General features: G+C 39.7%; 3 protein-coding genes across 3 annotated transcripts; 2 read left to right on the top strand and 1 right to left on the bottom strand.

The window, feature by feature from the left end:
- The first annotated feature begins 1,798 nt into the window (after positions 1-1,798).
- Positions 1,799-6,649, top strand: LOC112765298 (uncharacterized). The gene is made up of 17 exons (XM_025811209.3): positions 1,799-2,113; positions 2,194-2,283; positions 2,482-2,593; positions 3,001-3,028; positions 3,149-3,247; positions 3,364-3,433; positions 3,522-3,556; positions 3,641-3,715; positions 3,813-3,908; positions 4,519-4,582; positions 4,829-4,882; positions 5,015-5,100; positions 5,192-5,252; positions 5,347-5,411; positions 5,519-5,624; positions 6,028-6,116; positions 6,208-6,649. The coding sequence occupies exons 1-17, from the start codon at positions 2,048-2,050 to the stop codon at positions 6,368-6,370; spliced, it is 1,359 nt and encodes a 452-aa protein (XP_025666994.1). The 5' UTR covers positions 1,799-2,047; the 3' UTR covers positions 6,371-6,649.
- Positions 6,650-17,931: 11,282 nt separating this feature from the next.
- On the top strand, positions 17,932-20,362 carry LOC112767200 (U-box domain-containing protein 1-like). Its single transcript, XM_025813082.3, has one exon. The coding sequence runs from the start codon at positions 18,156-18,158 to the stop codon at positions 20,208-20,210; it is 2,055 nt and encodes a 684-aa protein (XP_025668867.1). The 5' UTR covers positions 17,932-18,155; the 3' UTR covers positions 20,211-20,362.
- Positions 20,363-21,721: 1,359 nt separating this feature from the next.
- On the bottom strand, positions 21,722-25,640 carry LOC112764887 (uncharacterized). The gene is made up of 4 exons (XM_025810697.3): positions 24,917-25,640; positions 23,808-24,293; positions 22,595-23,107; positions 21,722-22,181 (listed from the first exon to the last, which is right to left on the bottom strand). The coding sequence occupies exons 1-4, from the start codon at positions 25,412-25,414 to the stop codon at positions 22,098-22,100; spliced, it is 1,581 nt and encodes a 526-aa protein (XP_025666482.1). The 5' UTR covers positions 25,415-25,640; the 3' UTR covers positions 21,722-22,097.
- Between the last annotated feature and the right edge of the window lie 463 nt (positions 25,641-26,103).

The following is a 26,103-nucleotide window of genomic DNA, read 5'->3' as shown; positions in this document are numbered from 1 at the left end:
GTGAGAACCATATTTATCCAGTCATCCTCTCATGTTATAATATCCTTTTCTCCTTTTTAATAATATTTTTCTTTTATTTAAAAGAATAATAATATTGTATCTTGACTATTTTAACAATTAACAATGAAATTTTTATAGTTATCATGTTAATTTTTTTAATATATACAGTTCACATGTAATAATATCAAAGGATAATTTATATTTAGTATTGTTCTAAGGTAATAATTTTGGATATAGATGTGAGATCCAAATATTTTTAAGTAATAATTTTGACTTACGTATTGGAGTAGATAAGGGTTTCAACATCTAAGTCTGGACAATGGTAAAATACCTACAAAAATATAAATAATTCCAATACTTAAGTTAACAAGAATTTTATTAGATTTTGTATGAAAAATATATTCGCTCAAATATATATGTGTTGGGGTATTTATAAAGTAACAATGTAAGATTTAGTCATTTTTTGGAGATGACTTCTGTGAATTATAGGTGATTATTTTTTTACCGTATGAGAAGTTATTTCCCATGTTAAAGATAGTTATCACCAAAGTAATGAGAGGAGCACTTGCCTTGCTTCTCAAGTTAGGTCGATTACGGGTTTTAAAAACTCATGTCGGAGTCAATCCGATCCACAAAATTAGATTTTATGAATTGGACTTAATATTATTGAACCGATTTTGCTAGACCCAACTTTAAATATAGATTATCTATTAAAAAAGGTAAACTGAACTCATATTCTATAAACAGAAGTATGGACAAGTATCATTCATAAATTGAAGAAACACTCATATTCCTTTTTTTGTTCTTGCTCCTAATTAAGATGTTTGAGTAAAGCTACTCTCATGTGTAAGGGTTAAAACAAAGGCTAGCAAGTGATGATTGGCTACTTTACCAAATTTATAACTTGTTTGTACAAACTGTTTGATTTTTTTTCTTTGTTTGGAAAGTGATTGTCATATAATTGTGAAAAGATTGACCACACAAAATTTTCACTTTAGAACTCAAATCTTAAATTTGGATTTTTAAATTTTCAATTACCTTTAATTCGAACTTAAATTTTTATTTCAATTAATAGCGTACTAACGTGATATATTGATGTGTATATCATAACATGATTTATTTACGTGTCAAATTGGTATTATGTATCGCAATATTATTTATCTATGTGTATGTTATCATTGTAAGCGATTTAAATTGGCTTCTGAATTGTATTAAAAAGCTCAATTTAATCTCTAAAATTAAAGTGTGTATATCAAATTAGTTTATATTTCATAATGAACCAAACTTTTTCACTCATATGCAAAATTGCAAACTAATAAAAATTAAAGTTAAGATTCGTAATAAATTAATCCTTGATTTTTTGGATTGAAAGATAGTGCAGAGACCACTAAAAGAAATTAAAGGCTATCAAATTGTTTTGGGTCCAACTGGCAAGTATCACCCTTTAGTCGATTCACCCCCCCCCCCTCCCTTTATTGGGCTAGGCCAACAAATTTTCACATGATTGAAGCCTTCTCTGACCAAGAAAAAAAAAAGGAGCACCTTCTCAACCTCCTCCTTTTCTGAGAGAATTGAATCAATTGATAAACGAAGCTTGCGTTGGCCTTGGAGTCGGAACGGCGCACTAAGGGGACTGGGTGCGTTGGTTTTCCGGGTCAGGTGCGGGTAGGGTGGTCCATCCGTTTGTTGTACTCTGGGCCTTGTGGGCTGGGCACCGTCCAAAAAAAAAACCAAACCACTCCCTGACAAAAAAAAAAAAGAAAAAGATAAAAAGAAATAACTGTTAACAAAAATAAAAAAATCCAGACCAAAATAATTTAATAAATAAAAAACCGCTTAAACCCTCGACAGCGGCAGCAGGCTAAAAAATTAGCAGACTCCACCCTTCGTCGTGAGCGGCCGCCGTCTGTTCTCTCAGTCGCATTCGCCGTCGCCGTCGCCGTGGTTTCTGTCTCTGCTTCTTCAGCTCGCTGGGGAACATAGATAGAGTGCTGTTAATGTTATTGTTTTACCTGCTGCTTTATTAGATTAGACAGATTGCAGAAGAATGAAGGTCAAAGTTATATCTCGTTCTGTTGATGAATTCACCCGGGAACGAAGCCAAGATCTTCAGGTATTCACTTCTTCAATAAACTGTTATTTGTTTTCCTTTCTCATTCACTATTTAACCTAACATTCTTGTTATTATTGAAGAGGGTATTCCGCAACTACGATCCCAACCTTCGTACTCAAGAGAAAGCTGTTGAGTATGTCCGTGCTCTCAATGCTGTCAAGTTGGACAAGGTTCGCCTCTCTTTTTCTTTCTTTCAATTAATTCGAGAATATATGATAGTTGAACGCGAATTTTTTTTTTTCTATTTTTAATTTGAGTTGTTTGAGATGGCTTTGATGTGTGTAACTAACATAAAGAGTTATGGCATATGGCTTTACTTTGTCTCTTATTTTTTTTTTTCTTTTCCTTCTTATTTGTTGGTTGAGTAGATTTTTGCAAGACCGTTTATAGGTGCAATGGATGGGCATATAGATGGGGTTTCCTGTATGGCCAAGAATCCTACCCAATTGAAATGGATATTTTCTGGTGCAATGGATGGAGGTACTTCAATTCTTCCTTATTTCTTTCTCATGAGTATATGAATGTTCCATTGTATGGGAAAAATTGGCTGAAAATTTATGCTTCTAGCTCTTGGGCTATTGAAAGAAACAGCAAGAGTGAATTCTGATTGTGAAGAATCTTCTACACATTAGTGCTTTATATAATACAATTTTTTCCCAATATAGTAATGCATCTGTTCTTTACAATTATGTCTGTCTCTGTCAGTTTTGCTGGTTTTAAGATCGATTTTCCTTTGATATAGTTGTTAAGTAATGCATCATAACTTTTCCTTTTAGAATACGCTTAATTGATTTTACGTCTTAAATTCGTATGCAAACTATGATAAATGAGAGGAGGGTTGCTTATATTTTGGGAACAAGTAACATTTATCTTTGCTGTATGTGCAGATATTCGTCTCTGGGATATAGCTTCCAGGTAATAGGGTTTCTTATATTTATTTTTCTGTTTCTGTCTGCATTTTCTAATCAATTAGCCTATGACTGTACCCATTGTATCTAAATATTTTTGTGTTGATTCTATTTATCAATGAAAAAGGCGCACAGTTTGTCAGTTTCCTGGTCATCAAGGTGCTGTCCGAGGCTTGACTGTATCAACAGATGGGCGCATGCTTGTGTCATGTGGTACTGATTGCACGTAAGATCAACCGTTTTAATCTTTTATCCAATCCTATTAAGCTATCATGACTATAACATTTAACTTCAATGGTTAGCTCTTCTGATGGAAACTGCATTTTTTGTTTTGGAGTACAGTGTTAGACTTTGGAATACTTCTGTTGATAATCTTATGGAGTTGGGTCACTCAACTAAGAATTCTGTAGAGGTAAGATGTTATGCTGCAGATTAATTTTTCCTACTCCTTTCTCACCGGTTATTCTTCCTCACACAATTTTGCAAACACTCTTCTGCAGCCAGCAAGTGTTCATGTTGGGAAGAATGCATTTTTGTAAGTATTGGTGTGATTCACCAGGAAAACATTGAAACTTGTTTTAATATTATTTTTAAGTGTAGCTTGCTCTTGAATGTTTAGGGCTGTTGATCACCAGTGGGATGGTGAACTTTTTGCCACAGCTGGTGCCCAAGTAGATATATGGAATCACAACAGGTATCAGTTTATTTATTTCGGACAAAGAACTTACCCATTTTCTTAATCTTTTTTCCCTTTAGAATTTTTTTTTATTGGTTTGTCTTTCATATTGCAGATCTGAGCCTATAAACAGTTTTCAGTGGGGAACAGATTCAGTAATTTCGGTTCGGTTTAATCCCGGAGAACCAAATCTCCTAGTAGCATCTGCTAGGTATGTGGGAATCGTCATAGATAACCATTCAGTAATTGTTTATATCAATAATTAAAATTCAAAATCCCCCCCTTTCCTTGTAAATGTCCTTATCTGTTTTACCCTTCTTTTTTCTTTTTGCTTCTGTTTTCTGCTTTGCTTATTTTTTGCCATTCATGTTGATTTTTTTTCTCTCTCTCTAGTATTTATTAACTTGATAATCTGCTTGTTTGAATACAATATTCTTATTGCGATATTCCATCTCTATTATCTAAACCCTGTTACTGAGAACTTGGGTATGTTCTGTTTCAATTTTGACAGAATTGCAGTGGGAAGAATTTATTGTTTGAAATGAGGTTTTAAAGTGATTTTAGAACAGTGGACTTGTATGGATGATATAAAATAGTCACAATTTTAAAGTAAAGTTATACTATCTACTTCATTCGCCTTGGATGTTGTGCAAGATTTCAAAGGACTTGTATGATTCATCCCATGCTAGAACATAAGTAGTTGGGTCATTTTACTTGTTTCCCCAACACGATGCATGAGTTCCTGCCCGTCTGCATATGTAATGTTTGAGTTTGAATTTATCATGAGTTATTTATTTGTCTAACCTGTTTTATTATTGTAGTGACCGAGGTATAATGTTATACGATCTACGTATGGCTACTCCAGTGACAAAAATGATAATGATGGTAATTATTCTGTATAATTAGTTTTAATTTCAACACAGGTGTAGATTTTCATTTTCCTAAGTCGAGCAATCAATTTTACTTTACTTTAGTAACTTATTCTCTTATTTACTTACTTCACAGTAGACTATATCATTGGTAATTCTCTATTGCATTCTTGCTATCATCATCATATTTGTTCTTTCTGTTTGCATTTTTATCCAAATTACTTGTTCATGACTATAGTGACCTTTTTTCCCTATGTGACAGACCAAAACAAATTCGATAGCATGGAACCCAATGGAACCAATAAATTTCACAGCTGTAAGTTCATGAGATGAAGTTAACCAGTGTTTTTTTAAGCCATTATTGTCTAAAATATTTATCTCTGTTTTTGAAATTCTGTCTTTTCAATTATTATTTGTATTCTTATGGACAAATTGCATTACCATGCAGGCAAATGAAGATGGAAATTGCTATAGCTATGATGCTAGAAAGTTAGATGAAGCCAAATGTGTTCATTCGGATCATGTTTCTGCAGTGTGAGATCAATGTTCCCTAAATATTTACTATCTTTTTCGCTTTCATAATTCTAGAATTTATCAACCATAATATTCATATTTTGTTCTACAGGATGGACATTGACTATTCACCGACTGGTCGAGAATTTGTGACTGGATCGTATGACAGAACAGTTAGTTCACTTGGACTTCATTTTAATCCTTTGTCCTTTGACTTATGTTGTTACCTAACTATATTTTTATGCTTCAACTATTGGTCTTTTCCAGGTGAGGCTTTTCTATTATAACAGTGGTCACAGCAGGGAGATTTATCATACTAAGAGAATGCAAAGGTTTGTGTAGTTTATAAATCTTGAATTGAGGGTAGTTATTTTTTATTTTTATTTATTTATTTTTGTATAGAGGTCACTAAAGGTTGATATTTTTCTCTGTTTATCAGGGTATTCTGTGTCAAGTTCAGTGGTGATGGAAGTTACGTGATATCTGGAAGTGATGATACTAATCTCAGGCTTTGGAAGGCTAAGGCATCAGAACAACTTGGAGTTGTAAGACTACTTCTGTACATCTACTATCAAATTCATAGATGCATCCAGCCATAAACCACTGCGTTATGGAAAATATATTTTGTGTCACTGCCTATATGATTCTTCGTTTACACTTGAGTATGGATCTCTTTTTATTTCTTTTTCCCCCCATTAAAAAAGGAAAATTTATTTGAGATACACACCACATTCCTGCTCAAGGATCCATTGTTGTGATAATTTCGCATCCAAAATCACAAGGTCTAGTTTAGTTGATCTACTTATGGCGTAGTTGATTTTCATTGATGAGTCGTTCTCTATTTTTATGTCAAAAGCTGTCATCTCTAGTTGTGGAGCATCTTGGCCACTTATTCCTATTGTAAGACCCTTCCCTCCTGAGGATTATAATGTTGTGTTCATGATATAGGTTCTCCCAAGGGAACGGAAGAAGCATGAGTATCATGCAGCCATTAAGAAACGTTATATGCACCTGCCTGAAGTTAAGCGTATTGCTAGGTAAGATTTGATCAAACAATTTTGTGAACCGCAACTGCTGACAAGCAATACTTTCTACTTTGTTCTTATTTTCTTTTCTTTTTCTTAACAGGCATAGGCACTTGCCCAAGCCAATATACAAAGCTGCTGCTTTGATGCGTGCCATGGTAGATGCCAGGAAAAGAAAAGAAGAGAGGAGGAAAGCTCACAGTGCACCAGGGAGCATTACGACGCAACCACTACGGAGACGAAGAATTATCAAAGAAGTTGAGTAAGGTTTTCATTGGCGAGTGGTTCATATTAAAGATCAAGCAGATATCTTTAAAGAATGTTGTAACACTGATGTGGGAGGTTCTATGTATGTCTCAGATCGTAAATCAATAGGTTATAGTTTTGTGATGTTGCCACTTGCAGTTCAGTCACAAGGCAAAGAAATTTTGGTTTGTTATTGGACTTGGTAACACTCAACACTTACGAAAAGCATCATGCTCTCTTGGACATGTAAAACGCTTTAACATGAAAAAAGGAGATTAATTTTAGACAATGTTTTACTACATTGGAGTTCTGAGGACCCAGTAAACTATATATGTGCCAAATATAAAATGATTATATTTATTTTGTTACAAATAGACTATCTTGGCTAGGGGTGTAAGTTATCGAACCGGACCGAAAATTATCGAAAATTATAACAACTGGCTTGAAAACCGAAAAAAATTGTTTTTTTGGTTTTTTTCTTTACAAAATCGATCGGTTTGGTTTGGTTCTCGGTTGGCTCGATAGAAATCGAACCGAACCAAATCGAACTAAAGATATGCATACATTTTAATATTTTAATCATTTTAACCTTTACCAATAAAAAATGTATTGAATTTGGATGTGATATATTCTTATTATTTCAGTTTATTGACTATTTTAAACCTCTAATTATTGTGATTCATATTCTGCTCATTAGGAATTAAAAACCAAAAAAACCGATCAAATTAAACTACTGTTGGTTCGGTTCGATTGTGGTAAAAACAGCAAACTGAACAGTTGTGTGTCTGTAAAAACCGAATATATCGATTTAGTTAGTTTTTGATCCAAAATCGAACCAAACCAAACCGATAACACCCCTAATCTTGGCCTTGTAGAAAAAGTATGAATGCAATATGCATCAATATTATTATAATCTCTTATTTCCTTTCCCCTTTTCTGTATGCATAAGCTTTTCTATAATATAAAAAAAAAAGAATTTAAAGGTAAATAAAATTTGTAATATTGCATTTAGACATAATTATCTAATTTAATATTGACTTTTCCTTGTTTATTTTTGTTACGGATCCAGCCCTCGAATCCCGGATCCAAGGTTAGATCTGAACCCGGCTCCACGGGTCCAACCCGCCTCTCTATTCTAGAAGGCCCAAAACCGGCCTTCTAGAACTTCTAACCGACTTTCGAAATCAAACGTCTTCCCTATCTTGGCCAAACAAGATAAGATAAGATAACTTCTATCACCTATAAATAGAGGACCCAAGTCCCTACAGGTATTCATTCATTCCTCACACCTTCTACCTCTTAGATCCATTCTGACTTGAGCGTCGGAGTGTCTTTGCAGGTACCACCCCCATTGCTCCAGTCAGATAATCCGGCATCCGCCTCAACCCGCAGGTTCCCGATCCATCTCTCTATCCGTACCAGAGACATCTTGTACATTGGCGTCGTCTGTGGGGACATTACGCCGGTTGAGTCGGAATGGCGGACGAATTTGAAGAACATTCCGTCAGCCATCAAGACAACTCCAGAGCGCGGAACCCTACCCCTGAAAACCAAGAAGCCATACTCCACAGAAGGATTGCAAGCGCTATCCATAACAAAGAAGACGCTACTATAATCACAAAAACCCGGCATCCCGAGAACCTGGAAAAATCGACCCAAATAATCCAGGAGCTCTGCCACCGAGTACAAGAACTCGAAGGCCGGAACGCCGCAAAAGAAAAACACATCACCGGAAACGAAAGTCACGCGACTTCTAAATCCAGATCCCGCCACGGCAGATCGCCAGAACGGCGACACGCCAAAAGGCATGATAGAAGCACCTCGCGCGGTCAAAGACGCGACAGATCACCAGAACGGCGACACAACAAAAGATACGACCGCAGTATCTCCCGCGACCCCGCTCACACGGAAGACGACCGACGACACAGAGACACCAAGCGCACGAGGAACGACCACACGATAATGGGAGCTACCCCCTTCACATAAAGGATCTTAAAAGCAAAACTCCCCAAAGGTTTCGATAAACCCACGGATATGAAGTACGACAGAACAAAAGATCCCCAGGAACATCTAACGGCCTTCGAGGCCAGAATGAACCTAGAAGGAGCAGCCGACGCGGTCCGATGCAGAGCTTTCCTGGTAACCCTAGCAGGGCCAGCAATCAAGTGGTTCAACGCCCTCTCAAACGGGTCCATAACCAGCTTCCACGACATCTTGCGAAAGTTCATGGCCCAATTCACAACTAGAATCACTAAAGCCAAACACCCCATCAGTCTACTAGGGGTCACACGGAAACAAGACGAATCTACAAGAAAATACCTCGACCGCTTCAACGATGAATGCCTAACGGTCGACGGACTCACGGATTCCGTCGCAAGCCTTTGTCTAACCAACGGGCTCATGAACGAAGATTTTCGCAAACACCTTACCACCAAACCAGTATGGACCATGCACGAGATCCAGAACGTCTCCAGAGATTACATCAATGACGAGGAAGTCAGCCAGGTCGTCGCTGCCAATAAACGGCAACACGGCAACACCCAGCACGGCAGTTCGGCACCCCGGCATAACCCACCACCTAGAGAAAATCAGAGGGACCACCCTAAGCCAACAAACACAAACCGACCACCCAGAATCGGCAAATTCTCTAGTTACACACCCCTAACAGCTCCAATTACCGAGATATACCACCAAATAGCGGACAGAGATATCATCCCAAAAGCTCGGCAACTTAAAGAAAGAACGGGCGGCAGCAAAACCTTTTATTGAGACTACCACCGAGGATACGAGCACAGGACACAAGACTGTTTTGACCTTAAGGACGCCCTCGAACAAGCCATAAGGGACGGCAAACTCCCAGAGTTCGCCAAAATCATCAGAGAACCAAAACGCGCGGAAAGAGACAGGTCGCCAGAAAGAGAAGGGCGCAACCCGAGGACACAAAAACAAACCCCCAGGGAAAGCCCAGAAGACGACCCAACCATAATAGTGAACGTTATCACAGGCAAGGACGTGTCAGGCAAATCGAAAACAACATTAAAAAAGGACCTCAAAGTCCTGGCCATCAGAGACCAAGCTCCAACCAATACCACCGGCAAAATGATAACCTTCCTACCCGAGGACTGCCAGCACGGCACCTCGGCTGAAGACGCCCCTTTCGTCATCTCGGCAAGAATCAGAACGGGACTAGTCCGGAGAATACTGGTGGACACCGGCGCAGACTCTAACATCCTTTTTCGAGGAGCCTTCGACAAGCTCGGGCTCAGCAACGAAAATCTCCAAACACACCGCAACGGCGTCACGGGACTCGGGGAAAATTTTCTCAAACCAGAAGGTTTCATCACCCTCCCCCTCACCATAGGGACAGGTAACCAAAGGATGACAATTCTATCTGAATTCGTGGTCCTAAAAGACTCCACCGCTTACAACGTCATCCTCGGGAGAAAAACAATCAATGATTTCTCGACCATCATCTTCACCAAATATCTTCTTATGAAATTCATAACGGAAGACGGCTCCATTGGGACCATCCACGGAGACCGAAAAGTCGCGGCAGAATGCGACAACACCAGCCTGGCTTTGCGGAAAAAATCCCGCGACGCGGCTGGGATATTCCTAGCCGACCTAGACGCCCGACAAGACGGCCAACCTAGGCCAGAATCGGAAGGCGACATGGAAGAACTACAAGTAGGACAAACCAAGGACGAATACACCTTCATCAACAGGAACCTCCCATATGACCTTAAAGAAGACCTTTCCCAATTTTTGAAACAAAACAGAGACTTGTTCGCCTTTACGCCAGCCGACATGCCTGGGATAGACCCCGACCTAATGTCTCACCGGCTAGCCGTAGATCCCAAGGCCAAACCCGTGGCACAAAGGAGACAGAAAATGTCGTCAGACCAAGCAACCGAGGTCAGGAGACAAGTACAAGCCCTACTCGAAGCAAACTTCATCCGAGAACTACCCTACACGACGTGGTTAGCAAACGTCGTACTAGTAAAAAAGTCCAACGGGAAGTGGCAAATGTGCGTCGACTACATAGACCTCAACAAAGCTTGTCCAAAAGATGCCTTCCCCCTGCCAAACATCGACGGGTTGGTGGATGCCGCATCCGGACATCGATATCTCAGCTTCATGGACGCATACTCCGGCTATAATCAAATACCCATGCACCGACCCGACGAAGAAAAAATGGCATTCATCACCCCTGATGGAACGTACTGCTACACAGTCATGCCCTTCGGCTTGAAGAACGCCGGAGCCACCTACCAACGGCTCGTTAACAAGATATTCCAAAACCTGTCCGGAACAAAACTAGAAGTCTACATAGACGACATGCTCGCCAAGACCGACTCCGGCGAAAAACTCATCGGCGACCTCAAGGTCATAATGAACACCCTACGAAAGCACCAAATGCGACTCAACCCGACAAAATGCGCCTTCGGAATGGAGGCAGGGAAGTTCCTCGGCTTTATGATCACACAACGTGGAGTTGAAGCCAACCCAGAGAAATGTCGCGCCGTCCTTGAGATGACAAGCCCAAAAAACATAAACGACATCCAAAAGCTCACCGGCCGATTGACAGCACTATCTCGCTTTCTCGGAGCTTCGGCCCAAAAGGCAATCCCCTTCTTCAGACTGATGAAAACAGCAACCCCCTTTAAATGGGAAGCAGAATGCGAAGAAGCATTCCAACATTTCAAGAAAGTCCTAGCGGAACCACCAGTCCTCGCCAAACCCCAAACAGAGGAGACTCTCTACTTATACCTCTCCATAACAGAAGAAGCACTCGCAGCGACACTCATCCGCGAAAACGAGAAGAAAGAACAAAAACCCATATATTTCATAAGCAAGGTCCTACAAGACACGGAAACTCGCTACTCGCGCCTGAAAAAGCTAGCCTTCGCCCTCCTCACGGCCTCCCGACGTCTGTGGCAATATTTTTAGGCCCACCCTGTGACAATTCAAACCGACCAAGCAGTTAAACAGGTACTACAAAAACCCGATTTAGCAGGAAGAATGCTAGCATGGTCCATCGAACTATCCCAGTTCGATATCAAGTTCGAACCCCGATACGCAATCAAAGCACAGGCCATGGCCGACTTCATCGCCGAGATGACGCCGGGAAACTCCACCCCCGAATCATGGAAACTACACGTTGACAGCTCCTCGAACGTCACTTCCGGAGGTGCCAGAGTCATTCTCGAAAGTCAAAACGGATTCGTGATCGAACTGTCAGTACGATACGAATTCCCAGTCTCAAACAACCAAGCAGAATATGAGGCCCTCCTGGCAGGCTTAGCCCTAGCCAAAGAAATCGGAGCAAAGGTCCTGGAAATAAATACGGATTCACAAGTAGTCAGTTCCTAAATTAACGGAGACTACCAAACATGAGATCTCCTGCTACAACAATACCTTGCCAAAGTTAACAAACTAAAGGAAGAATTCAACCACGTAACCATACGGCACGTCCCCAGGGAACGTAATGCCAGGGCCGACCTCCTCTCTAAACTAGCCAGCACTAAACCAGGACACGGCAACAAATCGCTAATTCAGGAAGTCGTCAAATCACCATCCATATCCATGACGGCTAACGCCTATCTAACACTCTTACACCGAGGATCGTGGACCTACCCCATCCTACAATATCTCCTCAAAGGAACACTGCCCGAAGACCCCAAAGAGGAAAAACGGACAAAAAGGGAAGCGGCCAACTATACAGTCGTTGCGGGACAATTATACAAACGCGGATTCTCGCAACCCTTGCTCAAATGCGTCGAAACTGGGGACACAGAGTACATACTCCGCGAAATCCATGAAGGTTGTTGCGGCCACCACGTCGGAAGTAAAACCCTTGCCCAAAAAGTCATCCGGGCCGGCTACTTCTGGCCCACGGTCATCCGGGACTCCGCGCAGCTAGTAAAAAACTGCGACAAATGCCAAAGGCACGCCAATATCCACCAAGCAGCCCCACACCAGCTCAGCATCATATCGGCAGAGCGGCCATTCGGCACTTGGGAGATCAACCTTGTCGGACCTTTTCCCACGGCACCCGGCCAACTCCGATACCTCATCGTCGCCATAGACTACTACACCAAGTGGATCGAGGCCGAGCCCCTGGCCTCTATCACGGCAACCCAATGTCGAAAATTCCTCTGGCGACAGATCATCACCCGATTCGGGATCCCTGAGATCGTCATCGCGGACAACGGAACCCAGTTCGCTGACAAAAAATTCAGAGAATTCCTAAAAGGACTATGCATATCCCACCGTTTTAGCTCAGTAGAACACCCCCAAACAAACGGACAGGTGGAATCCGCAAACAAAATAATAGTTAAAGGACTCAAGAAACGGCTCGACGAAGCCAAAGGACTATGGGTGGACGAACTCGGATCGGTCCTATGGTCGTACCGCACGACCCCCCAAACGGCCACCGGGGAAACCCCCTTCCGATTAACATACGGCACGGAGGTCGTTATCCCAGTGGAGATATGAGACCCCAGTCCACGGAGAATGATCGGGGGTAACAACGAAGAAGTAGAACAAGACCTCACTGACGAAGTAAGAAGCATAGCCCATCTTAGGGAACTAGCCCTAAAATAGAGAATCAGCCTAAGATACAACAACGGAGTCATCCGGCGAGAATTCGCAGCTGCCGACCTCGTCCTACGACGAAACGACATCGGTCTCCCAACCCCAGGAGAGGGGAAACTCACCTCCAACTGGGAAGGACCATACAGAATCAAGGCGGCAATCGGAAAGGGAGCATATAAGCTCGAACGGCTTAACGGCGACGAAGTCCCAAGGACGTGGAACGCCGCCAACTTACGACGATACTACACTTAGACCGACCTCCCTAGGTTACCCTTTTTTTTATTATGTCTTTCCTTTACTTATCTTCCCCTTTTACAATTTTAAATTTCAGAATTTGCCTAAGTAACAATCTCGAGTACTCTTTCCCGCCATAGACGGAGGGTTTTAACGAGGCCCAACCATCAATAAAATTCCATTAAGCTATTTCCATCTTCTTTTTCCTTTTTAAAAGTATCCCAAATACGGAACAAAAATACGGCCACCACTGGGGAACCGATGACCCCCAGGCCCGAAATACGGATATCCATGAAAAACCGACCTCACGACGGTCCGCTCACTCCAAACAGGGAACAAAATAAAAAACATAACAGCTTAAAACAGAATACAAAAAGAGGCCCGAACGGCCCAAAAATCATTAAACGAAGTTTAAAGCTAATGAGTTCACGGTTACACGGCCCACGACCAAATACCCAAAGCAAAAACTTAGTTCAAAGCAAATTCAAAACACAAGATATAAAACTACTCAAGGTCGACAATTCGGCCATCACGGACGGTCTTGAAAGCCCCCCATCACAGACACGTCCACACCCGGAGCCAACACCAAGGCTTGAGCCCTCATCGTCTCCTCGGTGGCAGCGATCGCACCCTTAGCATCAGCCAACAGCTCCGTCTTTTCTTTCTTCAAGGCAGCAACTTCGGCCTTCAAAACTTCCAACTCGCCAAGAAACACGGCAGCCTGAGAACCCGCGTCGGAAGCCCGTTGCCGCTCCTCGCCCAGTTGGGAAAGAAGCGAAGTCTCAACCTCGGACAGACGGAGGATCTCCGCCCCGGCTTCCTCGGAAGACTTCACTGCCTTCTCCCTCGCTACCTCGGCAGCCTCGAGCTGCTTTTTCAACTTAGCCACCTCAGCTTGCGAATGACGGAGCTTCTTGTCCAACAAACCAACCTGAGCCATCACGGGCTCAGCCTTCCGAACAACAACAGCAGATCGGAGGAGGGCACGATACACCGACTTAGCCTGGAACGAAACATCACAATCATCAAAAAACGGCTCTGTGCCCGGCATCAGGTGCTGATCTATGAACCCCGAAGTATCAAAACGTCGATCCATCACACTGGGCACAACACCCTCCTCCTCGAAAGTCTCGCTGCTAGGTTCCTCAGGCCTCTTTCTCTTCCGAGAAGCCTCGGCAGCTGTGACCACGACAACTTCAGGCGAATTCACGGGACCAGGCGAAGCCCGAGCATCGGCCCTCACCCCCGACGAAACCACCTCCTGAGAAATAGCCTGAGAGTCCACGGCGGGATTAGAGACAGGGGTAGCAGGAGACGACGATCCCTCCTCCCGACCCATCGCCGCCTTCAGCCATGCCAAGGAAGTCAAACCACCAGCCATCTCAACTAAAAGAAACCAAAGAAAAATCAAGTTACAAAAACGGGAAAACAAACATGAAAACCAAAAAAGAGACAGCCACACACCAATATACGTCCGACAAGCCTCAGGATCCCCCATGACATCTCGAGGATTTAATGGGCGGTCGCCAAACAAATGCCACAAGACACTGGCAATGTCCTTATCCTCGGAAGACAGACCATCATAAGTAACCTTAGTCAAAACCGAAGGCCCGGCACGGAAATTCCAATAGGTCGGAAACCGGCACACGCCCTCTAACGACAACCAAAATGGATGATGCCCCCGGACGGGGCGCACCTTAAAGTACTCTCTCTTAAAACCATGAAAAGAGTCTTCAAACAAACAAAAAATACGGCGATGAGGCTGAGCCCGGAACGACATATACCCTTTCTTATGCTTCCCCTCCTTAGACGGAAGAGTACATAAGAAAAGAAAAATGAAGACATGAACAGAAACCGGGAGATCGAGATATTGACACACAAGCTCAAAAGATCGAACGGCTGCCCAACTATTCGGGTGAAGCTGAGACGGCGCCACGGAACACCGACTCAGCAGCTCCTAAACAAATGGCGAAAAGGGAAGCCGCACGCCGAGCCGAGTGAACATCGACTCGTAAACCCACATCCAGTCCGGCACAGTGGGCGAATGGAGGTTCAAGTAACAAACGCGCTCGTCGGCATCCGGGAGGACGAGCTCATACTGTCTCTCCTCATCACCACCACCACAAATCACCCCCTGATCACGGAGCCTTTGAAGATCATCCTCCGTCATCCGTGACGGAACGCCCCACACATCGCTAGTCACCCAAGTGTAGCGAGCAGGGACGCCCCTAGAAGGGGCTATCGGGGCACCTACACCCTCACTTCTCCGCCAGTGCATACCTAAAACAGGGAGGAGCACCACCATCAGCCTACTAACCCTACGCAGAAGCAAGAAAAAAACCTACCACGACTACCAACACGGCGGTGCTCAGCCCCTTCAAGGCACAAATACCACCACCCAAAACACAAAAACACAGCGCAAAAAGGAAAATGGCAAGAACAATGCATGGAAAATACAGAACAACGAACATCACAAAAGTGAAAAACAAGAAAAAATAGAGAAAAACCAACCTGACAACGCAGAAAAAGTCTGAGAAAAAGCTAAGAAACAGAAGCTCCACCTCCAAGCAACACCAAAAACACCACACAGGAAAAGAACAGTTTCGAAAGAGAGAGCGAAAGTGAAACAAAACGAACGAAGCAAGCAAAGAGTAAAACCAAAACGGTTTTTAAAAGGGACAGCAAAAGACACAAATAGCCCTATGCAATGAAAGGCGCGTAAGGGCAAAAAAGGAAAACGTCCCCTCACATTAAATGCCCCTCGAAAAAAGAAACTAATAAAGCACGCCTCGAAGAACGCAACGGACGCAGTGGATACAGAAGAGTCGCGTCAGACCAAAACGGCCAGACGAACCTTCAGCGCGATCATCAAGGCCAAAAGCTGAGATAACGACCTCCCTTCGAAGAATCCAACGACCGCCCGAGAAAAAACTAAAGACCTAGCCCGCGGCCAAAGCCACATCTCCCAGCGACAGACCGACCTTGCTCGCTCTCCCGCTGCGGGGGCAACTGTTACGGATCCAGCCCTCGGATCCCGGACTCAAGGTTAGACCCAAACCCGGCTCCACGGGTCCAACCCGCCTCTCTCTTCTAGAAGGCCCAAAACCGGCCTTCTAGAACTCCTAACCGACTTTCGAAATCAAACGTCTTCCCTATCTTGGCCAAACAAGAAAAGATAAGATAACTTCCATTACCTATAAATAGAGGACCAAAGTCCCTACAGGTATTCATTCATTCCTCACACCTTCTACCTCTTAGATCCATTCTGACTTGAGCGTCGGAGTGTCTTTGCAGGTACCACCCCCCATTGCTCCAATCAGATAATCCGGCATCCGCCTCAACCCACAGGTTCCCGATCCATCTCTCCACCCGTACCAGAGACATCTTGTACAATTTTCTAATTTATTGTCGTAGGATTTGTACATTTGCTTGATGAAATTTATATATCATGTTATTTTTTAATTATTTTGAAATTACATATCTTTGTTACACGTGCACACGCACTTACATTACTAAGCACACATTAGTTTCACTTTATTGTGACAAGTTATGATTATAAAAAACTTTATAATAGAACTGGAGGCAATTTGGCCTATTCAAAGTCAGAGGAAGCAGCTTAAGGTGTCCTTTTGCTACAATGATGAGCAAAATCTAAAGCTGACCTTTTTTAATCAATTTTAAACTTGAAGAATTCATTATAGTGTTTACTATATAGTATATAGCCACTTCATGTTTGCCGAAATGTGGAACGAATCTACTATTGTGGTTACTAGCTTACAAGGAATTGCATACCAATATTATTTGTTATCCCTTAAAAAATGGAATGCTAATCTGTTATGACAGCCAGATATTTATTTTTGTTAGCAACCCTTTGTGTTGCTTATAGTATCTAATATGGGTGTAAATGCTAGGCACATTCGGTTGAGGCATTATTCTTTGTGGATGTCACAACTCACAAGTCACAATGGACTCTGCACAAAAGACAAAAGTGTCATAATATAAATTAGAAAAATAATGTTTGCATCATTCTTTTTTCATACTTTTCTTTACAAATTTTTTAATGATATAAAAGACAATTTTTATTTTTGTTCTCATTATCAATCATTTTTAATATTAAAATAAAAAACATACAAAAAATATGTATAAAAATAATACATATAATATCATTCTATAAATTATATTAGAAATTATAGGGGTAAGGTAGAATGATTTAGAATCAGCCGTTTAGGCTTTCAGCAATCACAATATATTTTATTTTATTTTTAATACAACCATGGAAAGTGTGATGTTTTTTAATATTATAAAGTAGAAATTTATTCTATGCTAATATAAGACTTAAAGTTCTGATTTTTTATGGATAAAAAAAACTAAATTATCAGAGTTTGTTTTTGTACGTCTTGTATTCTAGTTTCTAAATAGATTTGTGTTTCTTAATATTTTATTATTACCAAACAAAACCTATGGGGAACAAGAAGAGTTTATCTGTTAGAGCAACGACTACACCAAAATATATTGAAGAGAATTAACTATAAATATAAATTTGATGTTATAAAATTATTTTCCAAAAGAATGTACACATCTATATTGAAATTGAATAGTCAAGTTGCAGATATTCATTTGTGAGATAGGACAAAAATATCCCTAAGTAAAGAAAACAATTGAAAATTATATGTTTGACATGGCTCATCAAATAAACTAAAATATCTAAGGCTTGAATAAGAAAATGTTGCAAGGCAGGAAAATCCTCCAAATGGCAGCAACATATGAATCCTCAAGTCTCCTCCAATGTCTTTTCCTTCTTGTCCTTAGCAATAATTGGACAAACAGAAAGAGTCAAGGTCCCATGAATTTCATTCAGCAACGCTTGACATTATTATATTTTATTTAAAATCCAATTAACAAGCTTATTACTTTGTCAACCATAACACTAAGAATGATCATAAACATTTATGCTTTATAATGTGAGGAACAACTATGGATTGTGATGCTCTTACTCTATCCACTATGACTATCTCTTCACCAGGATTGTTACCAACTGAGACATTGTTAGATTCTTTGGTTCACATATCCAATGAAGTTGTCTCAATAGAGAAGCTTCCATTTGTGCAAATGAGGAATGTCTCATCCATGATAAGGAGGATCAAGCTTCTCTCTTCATTGTTTGAAGAGATTCAAGAGGCAGAAACACCACTCCCTCCTTCTTCAACTCTTTGCTTCACTGAGCTTTTATCAGTGATCACAAGGGGTAAGGTTTTGATCCAAGAAATCAAAGATGCAAGCACCCTTTGGGGCCTGATTCAGTTAGAATTCATCTCAAACCAATTCTATGTTCTTGTTAAAGAGATGGGAAGAGCCCTTGATATCTTGCCTCTTAGATTGCTCAACATAACTGCAGATATAAGGGAGCAAGTGGATCTTCTTCACAAACAAGCGAAGCGAGCCGAGTTAACCATTGATCCTAGAGAGCTCCAAAGAAGAGAAATGCTTCTAGAAGTAATGGCCAACAACATGATGCAAAACAAGAAGAACAAGGGCTATATGGATTTTGGTAAAATGGAAGAACTGTTAAGCAGCATTGGTTTGAGAACTATATCAGATTATGATATAGAAATTTCAAAGTTGGAGATTGAAGCTCAGAATCAAGCAGGAACAGGAGGACTAGTGGTTGTGTCAAACATAAACAACCTCATATCTCTTGTTTCTTATTCCAAATCAATGATTTTCAGAGATGGAGAAAATGAAGAAAGTAAGAAAGAATCTTGTTCATATTTGTACAACAAAGTCAATGATAGCTCTTCATCTTCTCAATCCATGTCAATTCCTGACGAATTTCGCTGCCCAATTTCGCTTGACTTAATGAGAGATCCTGTGATTGTTTCATCCGGCCACACATATGATCGAAATTCGATTGCGCAGTGGATAAACTCTGGCCACCATACTTGCCCCAAAAGTGGACAGAGGCTAATCCACACTGCTCTGATACCAAATTATGCACTGAAAAGTCTTGTTCAGCAATGGTGCTATGACAACAATGTTCCATTGAATGAGCCTAATTCTTCTGTTTCCGAGGAAAAGAGCAATAAGAAGAACTCAAATGACGGCGCTATTGATCACATCTCTGCCAACAAAGCGGCTGCAGATGCTGTGAAAATGACAGCAGAGTTTCTGGTTGGAAAATTGGCAACAGGCTCAGCTGACACACAAAGACAAGCTGCCTATGAGCTTCGTTTACTCGCGAAAACCGGCATGGACAACCGGCGAATCATAGCTGAGGTAGGTGCTATTCCTTTTCTGGTAACACTACTTGGATCACATGATCCAAGAATCCAGGAACATGCAGTGACTGCCATGTTCAACCTATCAATCTATGATAACAACAAGGTTCTGCTCATGTCGGCCGGCGCAGTGGACAAAATAGTCCAAGTTCTAGAACAAGGGAGAACAATGGAAGCCAGAGAGAATGCTGCAGCAACAATATTCAGCTTGAGTATGTTAGATGAATGCAAGGTTCAAATCGGAGCGCGGCCGAGGGCGGTTCCTGCATTAGTCCTACTCTTGAAAGAAGGCACACCAGTTGGGAAAAGAGATGCAGCAACTGCACTATTCAACCTTGCAGTGTACAATCCAAACAAATCAATAATTGTGAGTTCTGGTGCAGTTGATGTGCTTATTGAATTGCTAATGGATGATAAAGCTAGCATTACTGATGATGCATTATCAGTTCTTGCTTTGTTACTTGGATGCTCACAAGGACTAAAAGAAATAAGGAATAGTAGAGAGTTGGTGCCACTTCTCATTGATCTTCTAAGATTTGGATCAGTCAAAGGGAAGGAAAATTCTATAACACTTCTTCTAGGATTGTGCAAGGAAGAGACCGAGGTGGTTGCGCGGCGGTTGCTGGCGAATCCAAGGAGCGTGCCGTCGCTTCAAAGCTTGGCTGCTCATGGCTCATTGAGAGCTAGAAGGAAGGCTGATGCATTGTTAAGGTTGCTCAATAGATGCTGCTCTCAGCCTCATCATTCTCTTTGATTCATACATGTATTTTGTATATTCTTCTTGTCATTCTTATAAGTTTGTTACCATGATTTTTCACTAGCAAATAATTCTTAGATCACTTAGTTACAAAGTTGTCAAAACATTTTTAATTTCTTTGTTGGATTCAATCACATTTCTTTAGTAAACACTTGTTATCCACGCTTTTTTTAGCACTGAAAATTGGAAAAAATTTTAAAAATTTATTAAATATTATTTTATTTTAATTTTGTTCTAAAAATTTTCATTTTACATCAAATGTATTTCTGATCGCCAATGATAGAATTTTATATTCGATTTACTTGTGTTAAAGGTTGTTCTTGTAAAATTATTGCTAAATTGATCTTAAACTTCTTAAAAAATTAGCTAGCAAAAATATTTTTGATGTAAATAAAAAATTTTTGTGATAAAATTAAAACTTAAAATTATTGTTAATATTTTTGATAAATTTCAAAGACAATTTTTTTTTTAATTTGTTTTTATCACTTGACACCTCTTACTAGATAGTGTATATATGATATAATTGATTTTAGTTTTTTACACCCATCTAAAAATTTAAAAAAAAAAAAAAGTCGATTCAATATACAGAAAAACAGGTATATATAATACAACTTTTTTTTTTATATGAAAAATTAAATTAACTTTTCACCATTGCATCCATATAGCTTGCCAGAGATTTTGATGTATGGGGTTTTACAATTACACCCAATTTACTTGTACTTATCTGCAAAGTTGCCATTAGTCATAACCAATATTTCAATAAAAGGTGTAAGGGAAAAACATGAAAAGTGTGTAATTGTGAATGTTTTATATTGTAAAGAATATAATACGTGTACTTATTTTAAATGTTTCCTATATATAATTAATCAATTATGGTGCGTGTAAAAATAAATAAATAAATAAATAAATAAATGTCATATATATTTATATATAAATATATGATAATTAATTTTTAGTGTGTATATAGTATTTTTGATAATTACAAGTTATATTTGAGTTTAAAATTTTCACAAATTTCATAACTTGATATATATGAAATTCAAAAGTAACTAAAAAAGGAACATTTTTATAATTAATACCCTAGCTTTATTATTATTAATTCATTTTATTTTTTATTACAGTCAAACCAGCATATCAGAGTTGAACAACAAGCATAAATATGACTATTATACCAAATTTCATAAGTTTCACAATATTTGGGAACAAGATGGGAGTCTTAGTAAACACAATTTTAAATTGAAACAGACCATATTCCCATAGAAAAATATATGTGACATATGATTCAATCCACAATTGTATAATTTTTAATACAAAAAATCAAAGGATTTTCAATAGTTTTTGTATCTCATGAATCAATTTTTTAATATAATTTTAATGATGGTGATGTTTGTATAATTTTCTGTGAGGAAAATGGAATTTTGGATCAGCAATTATCCTCGTGCCTAACTTGCCACTATAGAAAGATTGAAACAACAAACTAAAATTGGCTGATTGATGGCAGATAACCCTTTTGTTTCCCAACCTGTTTTGAATTAAATGATGCTATAATGACAGCGTTGTCTTAACAACTGAATAACTTGTATGTAACATGATTTTAAAGGGAGAAAAAAGATGCACTTCTAAAGTTTGTGAATTCTGAATGACAATCAAGTCCTAGAGCAAAACATGCCAATCTTGGTACACATTTGCCGTGCAATGAGCTTGGCTTATATTATGAACCCTAAAAGGGATACTATAACTGCAAAACCAATCCAAAAACGTTCCGAAACCATCATAGAACAGTGCCCTCTCCTGACATTGTATGGATAAAGGGGAAAAAAATGAAAATTCAAACTGTTCATGTGTGAAGTGAAGATTACATTGAAGGAACAGGAATCTCAGGCATTATGAAGGAGCTGAGAAGCTGAACCTAAAACCAGTCTTGCCTCGATCATGTTCATGCTTCCTGAGTATGTAAAAGTAGTTACCCTGAAAAACAAGAATCGTGCAGGTGAGATTAAGAAGTTTTGGTACAAAGCAACTAAAATAGCAGAATATCAACGATTATTAAGAACAATGCTAATCTCCCAGTTCTGATACATTAAATTACAATGATAAATTCAAATATGAAATAATGTCAAGTGACTTCACCCGGCAAGTTCAGATGACGGATCGGATTTTCAGGAAGATGATATTATAAGCAAGTATTAAGTGCTCAGCTCAGAGCGAAAAGTGAGGGAGAAAGGGAAATTAAAGTATCTAGATTTCTTTAAAAAATATATTTCCCTTCCCACCATACATTTTGCAGTCTATCATTGGCATTTCACTTCAATATTTCCCCACATTTTTTAGTAGCATGGCCTACTTCTTAATTAGATATAGAGGTTGAAAATGAAGCTGACCTCTAGGCGGAAGAGTCGTGTGGGAATAACAATTCCACACCCGACCGATGTTCGAAAGGATTCTACAAACTTTCGAGCAGAGAATTGCTTATATTCATTCTGAGTTAATTTGGCAGCATTACCCGAACCAGCAAAAACATGTCCATGGATTCCATGTTCTCTCAACCACTTGATTGGAAGATCAAAAGATAGGTCTGCAAATGCAGTAACAGCAAGATCTCCTCCTATAAAATCCCATCCAGGGGAATCACTGTTGTTACCATCAGCTCTATCCCTACTTTGCCTCCGTGGTTCAGTAGGACCTAACCCCCTAGTTTTAAAGCCCCATAATGTTGTTGGTCCTCCTAAGGTACAAACTGGGGAGAAGTCACCACCCAAATAAAACCTTTCTGGCAGTGGAGATGTCTTGTTCATGAATCCTTGTCCCCATGGAAAAACAGCACCGGCAGAAATCCCAAGGTTCAATGCTGTATTATAAAACCCAAAGGGGACAGCAAAACGAACATCAAATTCCTGCATTAGAACTGGAAATATTACAGAGCTACTTAAGAAAAAAGAATTTTAAAAGGGGCAACAAAAATAAAATAAAGTAACAGATATGAAGATCCAGAAGGTATGCCTTGGTGGACAATTTCTGACTATTTTACCATTAAAACAAGGTTAAACTATTTTGGTCATCAAGGTTTATCCTGGTGGAAGAATGTCTTATGGCCTAATATCACATCCACCACTCAGCAGTGAAGTTATTATGTGGACAATTTAAGCAAAATGAAATCCTAAAATCTAGCTCACTATCAACAAGATACTGAACCCATTGAAAAAGCATAGCACCATAAGCAATCAATCATCTCAAGATAGAGTCACCATTTGAATTAACCAAATACATTGTTAAATATATTAGCATCTCTAGTTTTAGTTTTGACAACCAACATCATCTGAACTGAATGATGTCATCAGAGATAGCAAGAGACAAATGCTAATGCAGATTATCTTATATGGGAAGTGGTTCTGATAGTTTCTCAATCCAAGGAGATAGTTCCACATGCTCGAACTATGTCAATTAGGAATACTACCAAGATTATTCCAATAATTTCTAGTTCTTCTATCACTATCACTCAATAGAAAGATTATCATGTCTAATTAATAACAGACAAATTAAAACTTTTGCAGTGCAGCATATAAGTCAACAGACAATAAAAGGATTTAATCACACCTGACGGAGAAACCGCAAACTCCGGTTATCTGGTGCAAGACCACCAAGATGGGTGGTAGAGAGAAAAGCATAGCCTCTTGTAGGCCTAATAGGTGAATTTCTCCTGTCCATTTTAAAGGTATACTTCAAAGATGAAAGTAAACCGTGCCCAAGCTGCCTCCTTATAGACCTGGATGATGTTTGTGATGGATCTGTCAATGTGCGCCACCCAAGAGTGTAAACCAAGTCATGGTGCTTTGTGGAGATCAATCCAAGAGAAGCACCCAGTAACTGTTCTTTATACGAAGAAAACTCCTGCCAATCTTGGGAAATCAATGATATCCGTGCCACAATAGGGCTCAACAGTTTCTTAATTCGAGGCGCATAGACCCCTAAGCTCAACTCTGTTGCTTGGCTGCCACCGTATGCCAAAGAAGTATCCCATATATCACCATAACCCAACAAGTTCTTGTACTTCAGAGCACACTCAAGAGTCCAAGAACTAGTCTACAAAAATCATTGCATGATTCCCAAAGAGAAAGAAAAGAAGAATGCATTAGAATCTTTTCCTCATTAGAATCAGCATATCCAACAACACATTATTTATATCATTTTGTTCACTAAATTACAATTCAAGTCAGTCTAATGAGTGTTTAAATGACTTCAAAACAACTTCTAACAAAATGTTCTAAACATAGTAATCATAGAATTTTGTGATTTTGAAAATCAAATCTTCATGGTTATTCAACAGCACACAAAGGCATGCCAAATTTTTGAAGTGGCACTAGGATGCTTTGCACCAGGCTGCCCTTTTCTTTACACCATTTTCAAGTATTTATAAATGTTTTACAAATTTCTACTGCTTACTTTCTAGACACTACCAAAAAAGTATGAAACATTCTTGACACATATTGTTTATGTCAAAAGTTGACATTAATAAGCCTTAAACATCAACCAATATGACCAATCCTACATACATGATCATCTCTGCAGTAAATTCTCTAAAATCCAAAATTCATGCCATCAATTTTCTCAAATGCAAACACGCCACTAACATCCAAAAATCCATGGGCAAGTAAAATAACCCTAGAAACTTGAATCCAAAACAAGAAATGAGAACAAATAGATACCGAGGGTTTGGTATAAACGCCGCATTCGCCGGAAACGGTGTTGTTGGACTCAACTACATCAACGACAACGTTTGCAGTATTGGGAAGCTCTTTGGGACCAGGCTCGAGCCTGACCTTGCAAGAATCGAAGATTTCAAGAGCCTGGAGCCTGGCAATGGCGGCTTCGCAAGCACGCATGAGGTCCTGCATGGTGGTGGCAGTCTCGATTCCCTTGAGCTCCGCTTCGATGACCCAATCCTTGGTCTTCGTGTTGCCTTTTACAAGAACATCGTGGACTCTGATTGGGACCATCTCCGACGAGAGTCTCCGCGCCAGCGTTTCGACCTTGAAACGCTGCTCGTGGAGCTTCGAGGCTGCGGACTGAGGGGTTCGAAGATTCGGCAATACGTCTTCTTCTTCTTCGTTTTCTTCTTGTTCTTTTTCATCTTCTGGTTCGTCGTCTTCTTCAAGTTCTTGTTCGGCATTGTCATTGAGAGGGTGTGGTTCTGTGTTTGTCATTTATGGAGGGAGCTTAGTTAAGTGTGTTGGAGATTCTGTTTTGAATGTTGGAAGAAAGAAGAAGAAAAATGAATTTGAGTGTGTGTTGGGTGTTCCAGTTTTTGTGAGTAAAACGCTGCCCAAGAAGACGGCGATGTAGATGCTAATTCAATTCACCTTCTTCCTCCATTTCCTTCACTTTTTCTTTTTTTTTAATCATAACTTGCCCAAATAAAAAAGAAGTTTCAAAGTATTACTAATTGGTTGTTACTAATTTTTCTTTTTCTTTTTCTTTTTCATTTTTTTTCAAGAGTATTTGTTTATTGTGTGTACTATTTTTAAATAAGTTATCATACTTCTTAACAAAAAAAATTAGAGATAGAATTAAAGGAAATAATAAATATATATTGAAATTACTATTTTTATATGATCAAAGAATTATATTATTTTTAGTGATATTATTAATTAATTTTATAAATATTTATCTACTAATCACTATGGTTAGTAAATGGAGAAGTTCGTCCTATCCTGCCAAAAGTCCGTACCGACTAATGAGATAGTTCTAAATTTCTTTTCCGTTTCACGTAACGACGGATTGGCGGGTCAAACCCGTCAAATCTTTACTTTTATAAACTATTAAATATCAAATAATATATATAATTTCACAATCATTTCAATAAATTTATAATTTTTAAAGACAAAAAAAATTA

The sequence above is a fragment of the Arachis hypogaea genome, chromosome 17, assembly GCF_003086295.3.
Source record: "Arachis hypogaea cultivar Tifrunner chromosome 17, arahy.Tifrunner.gnm2.J5K5, whole genome shotgun sequence".
NCBI lineage: Eukaryota > Viridiplantae > Streptophyta > Magnoliopsida > Fabales > Fabaceae > Arachis > Arachis hypogaea.
This window is presented reverse-complemented; position numbering and strand designations above follow the sequence as displayed.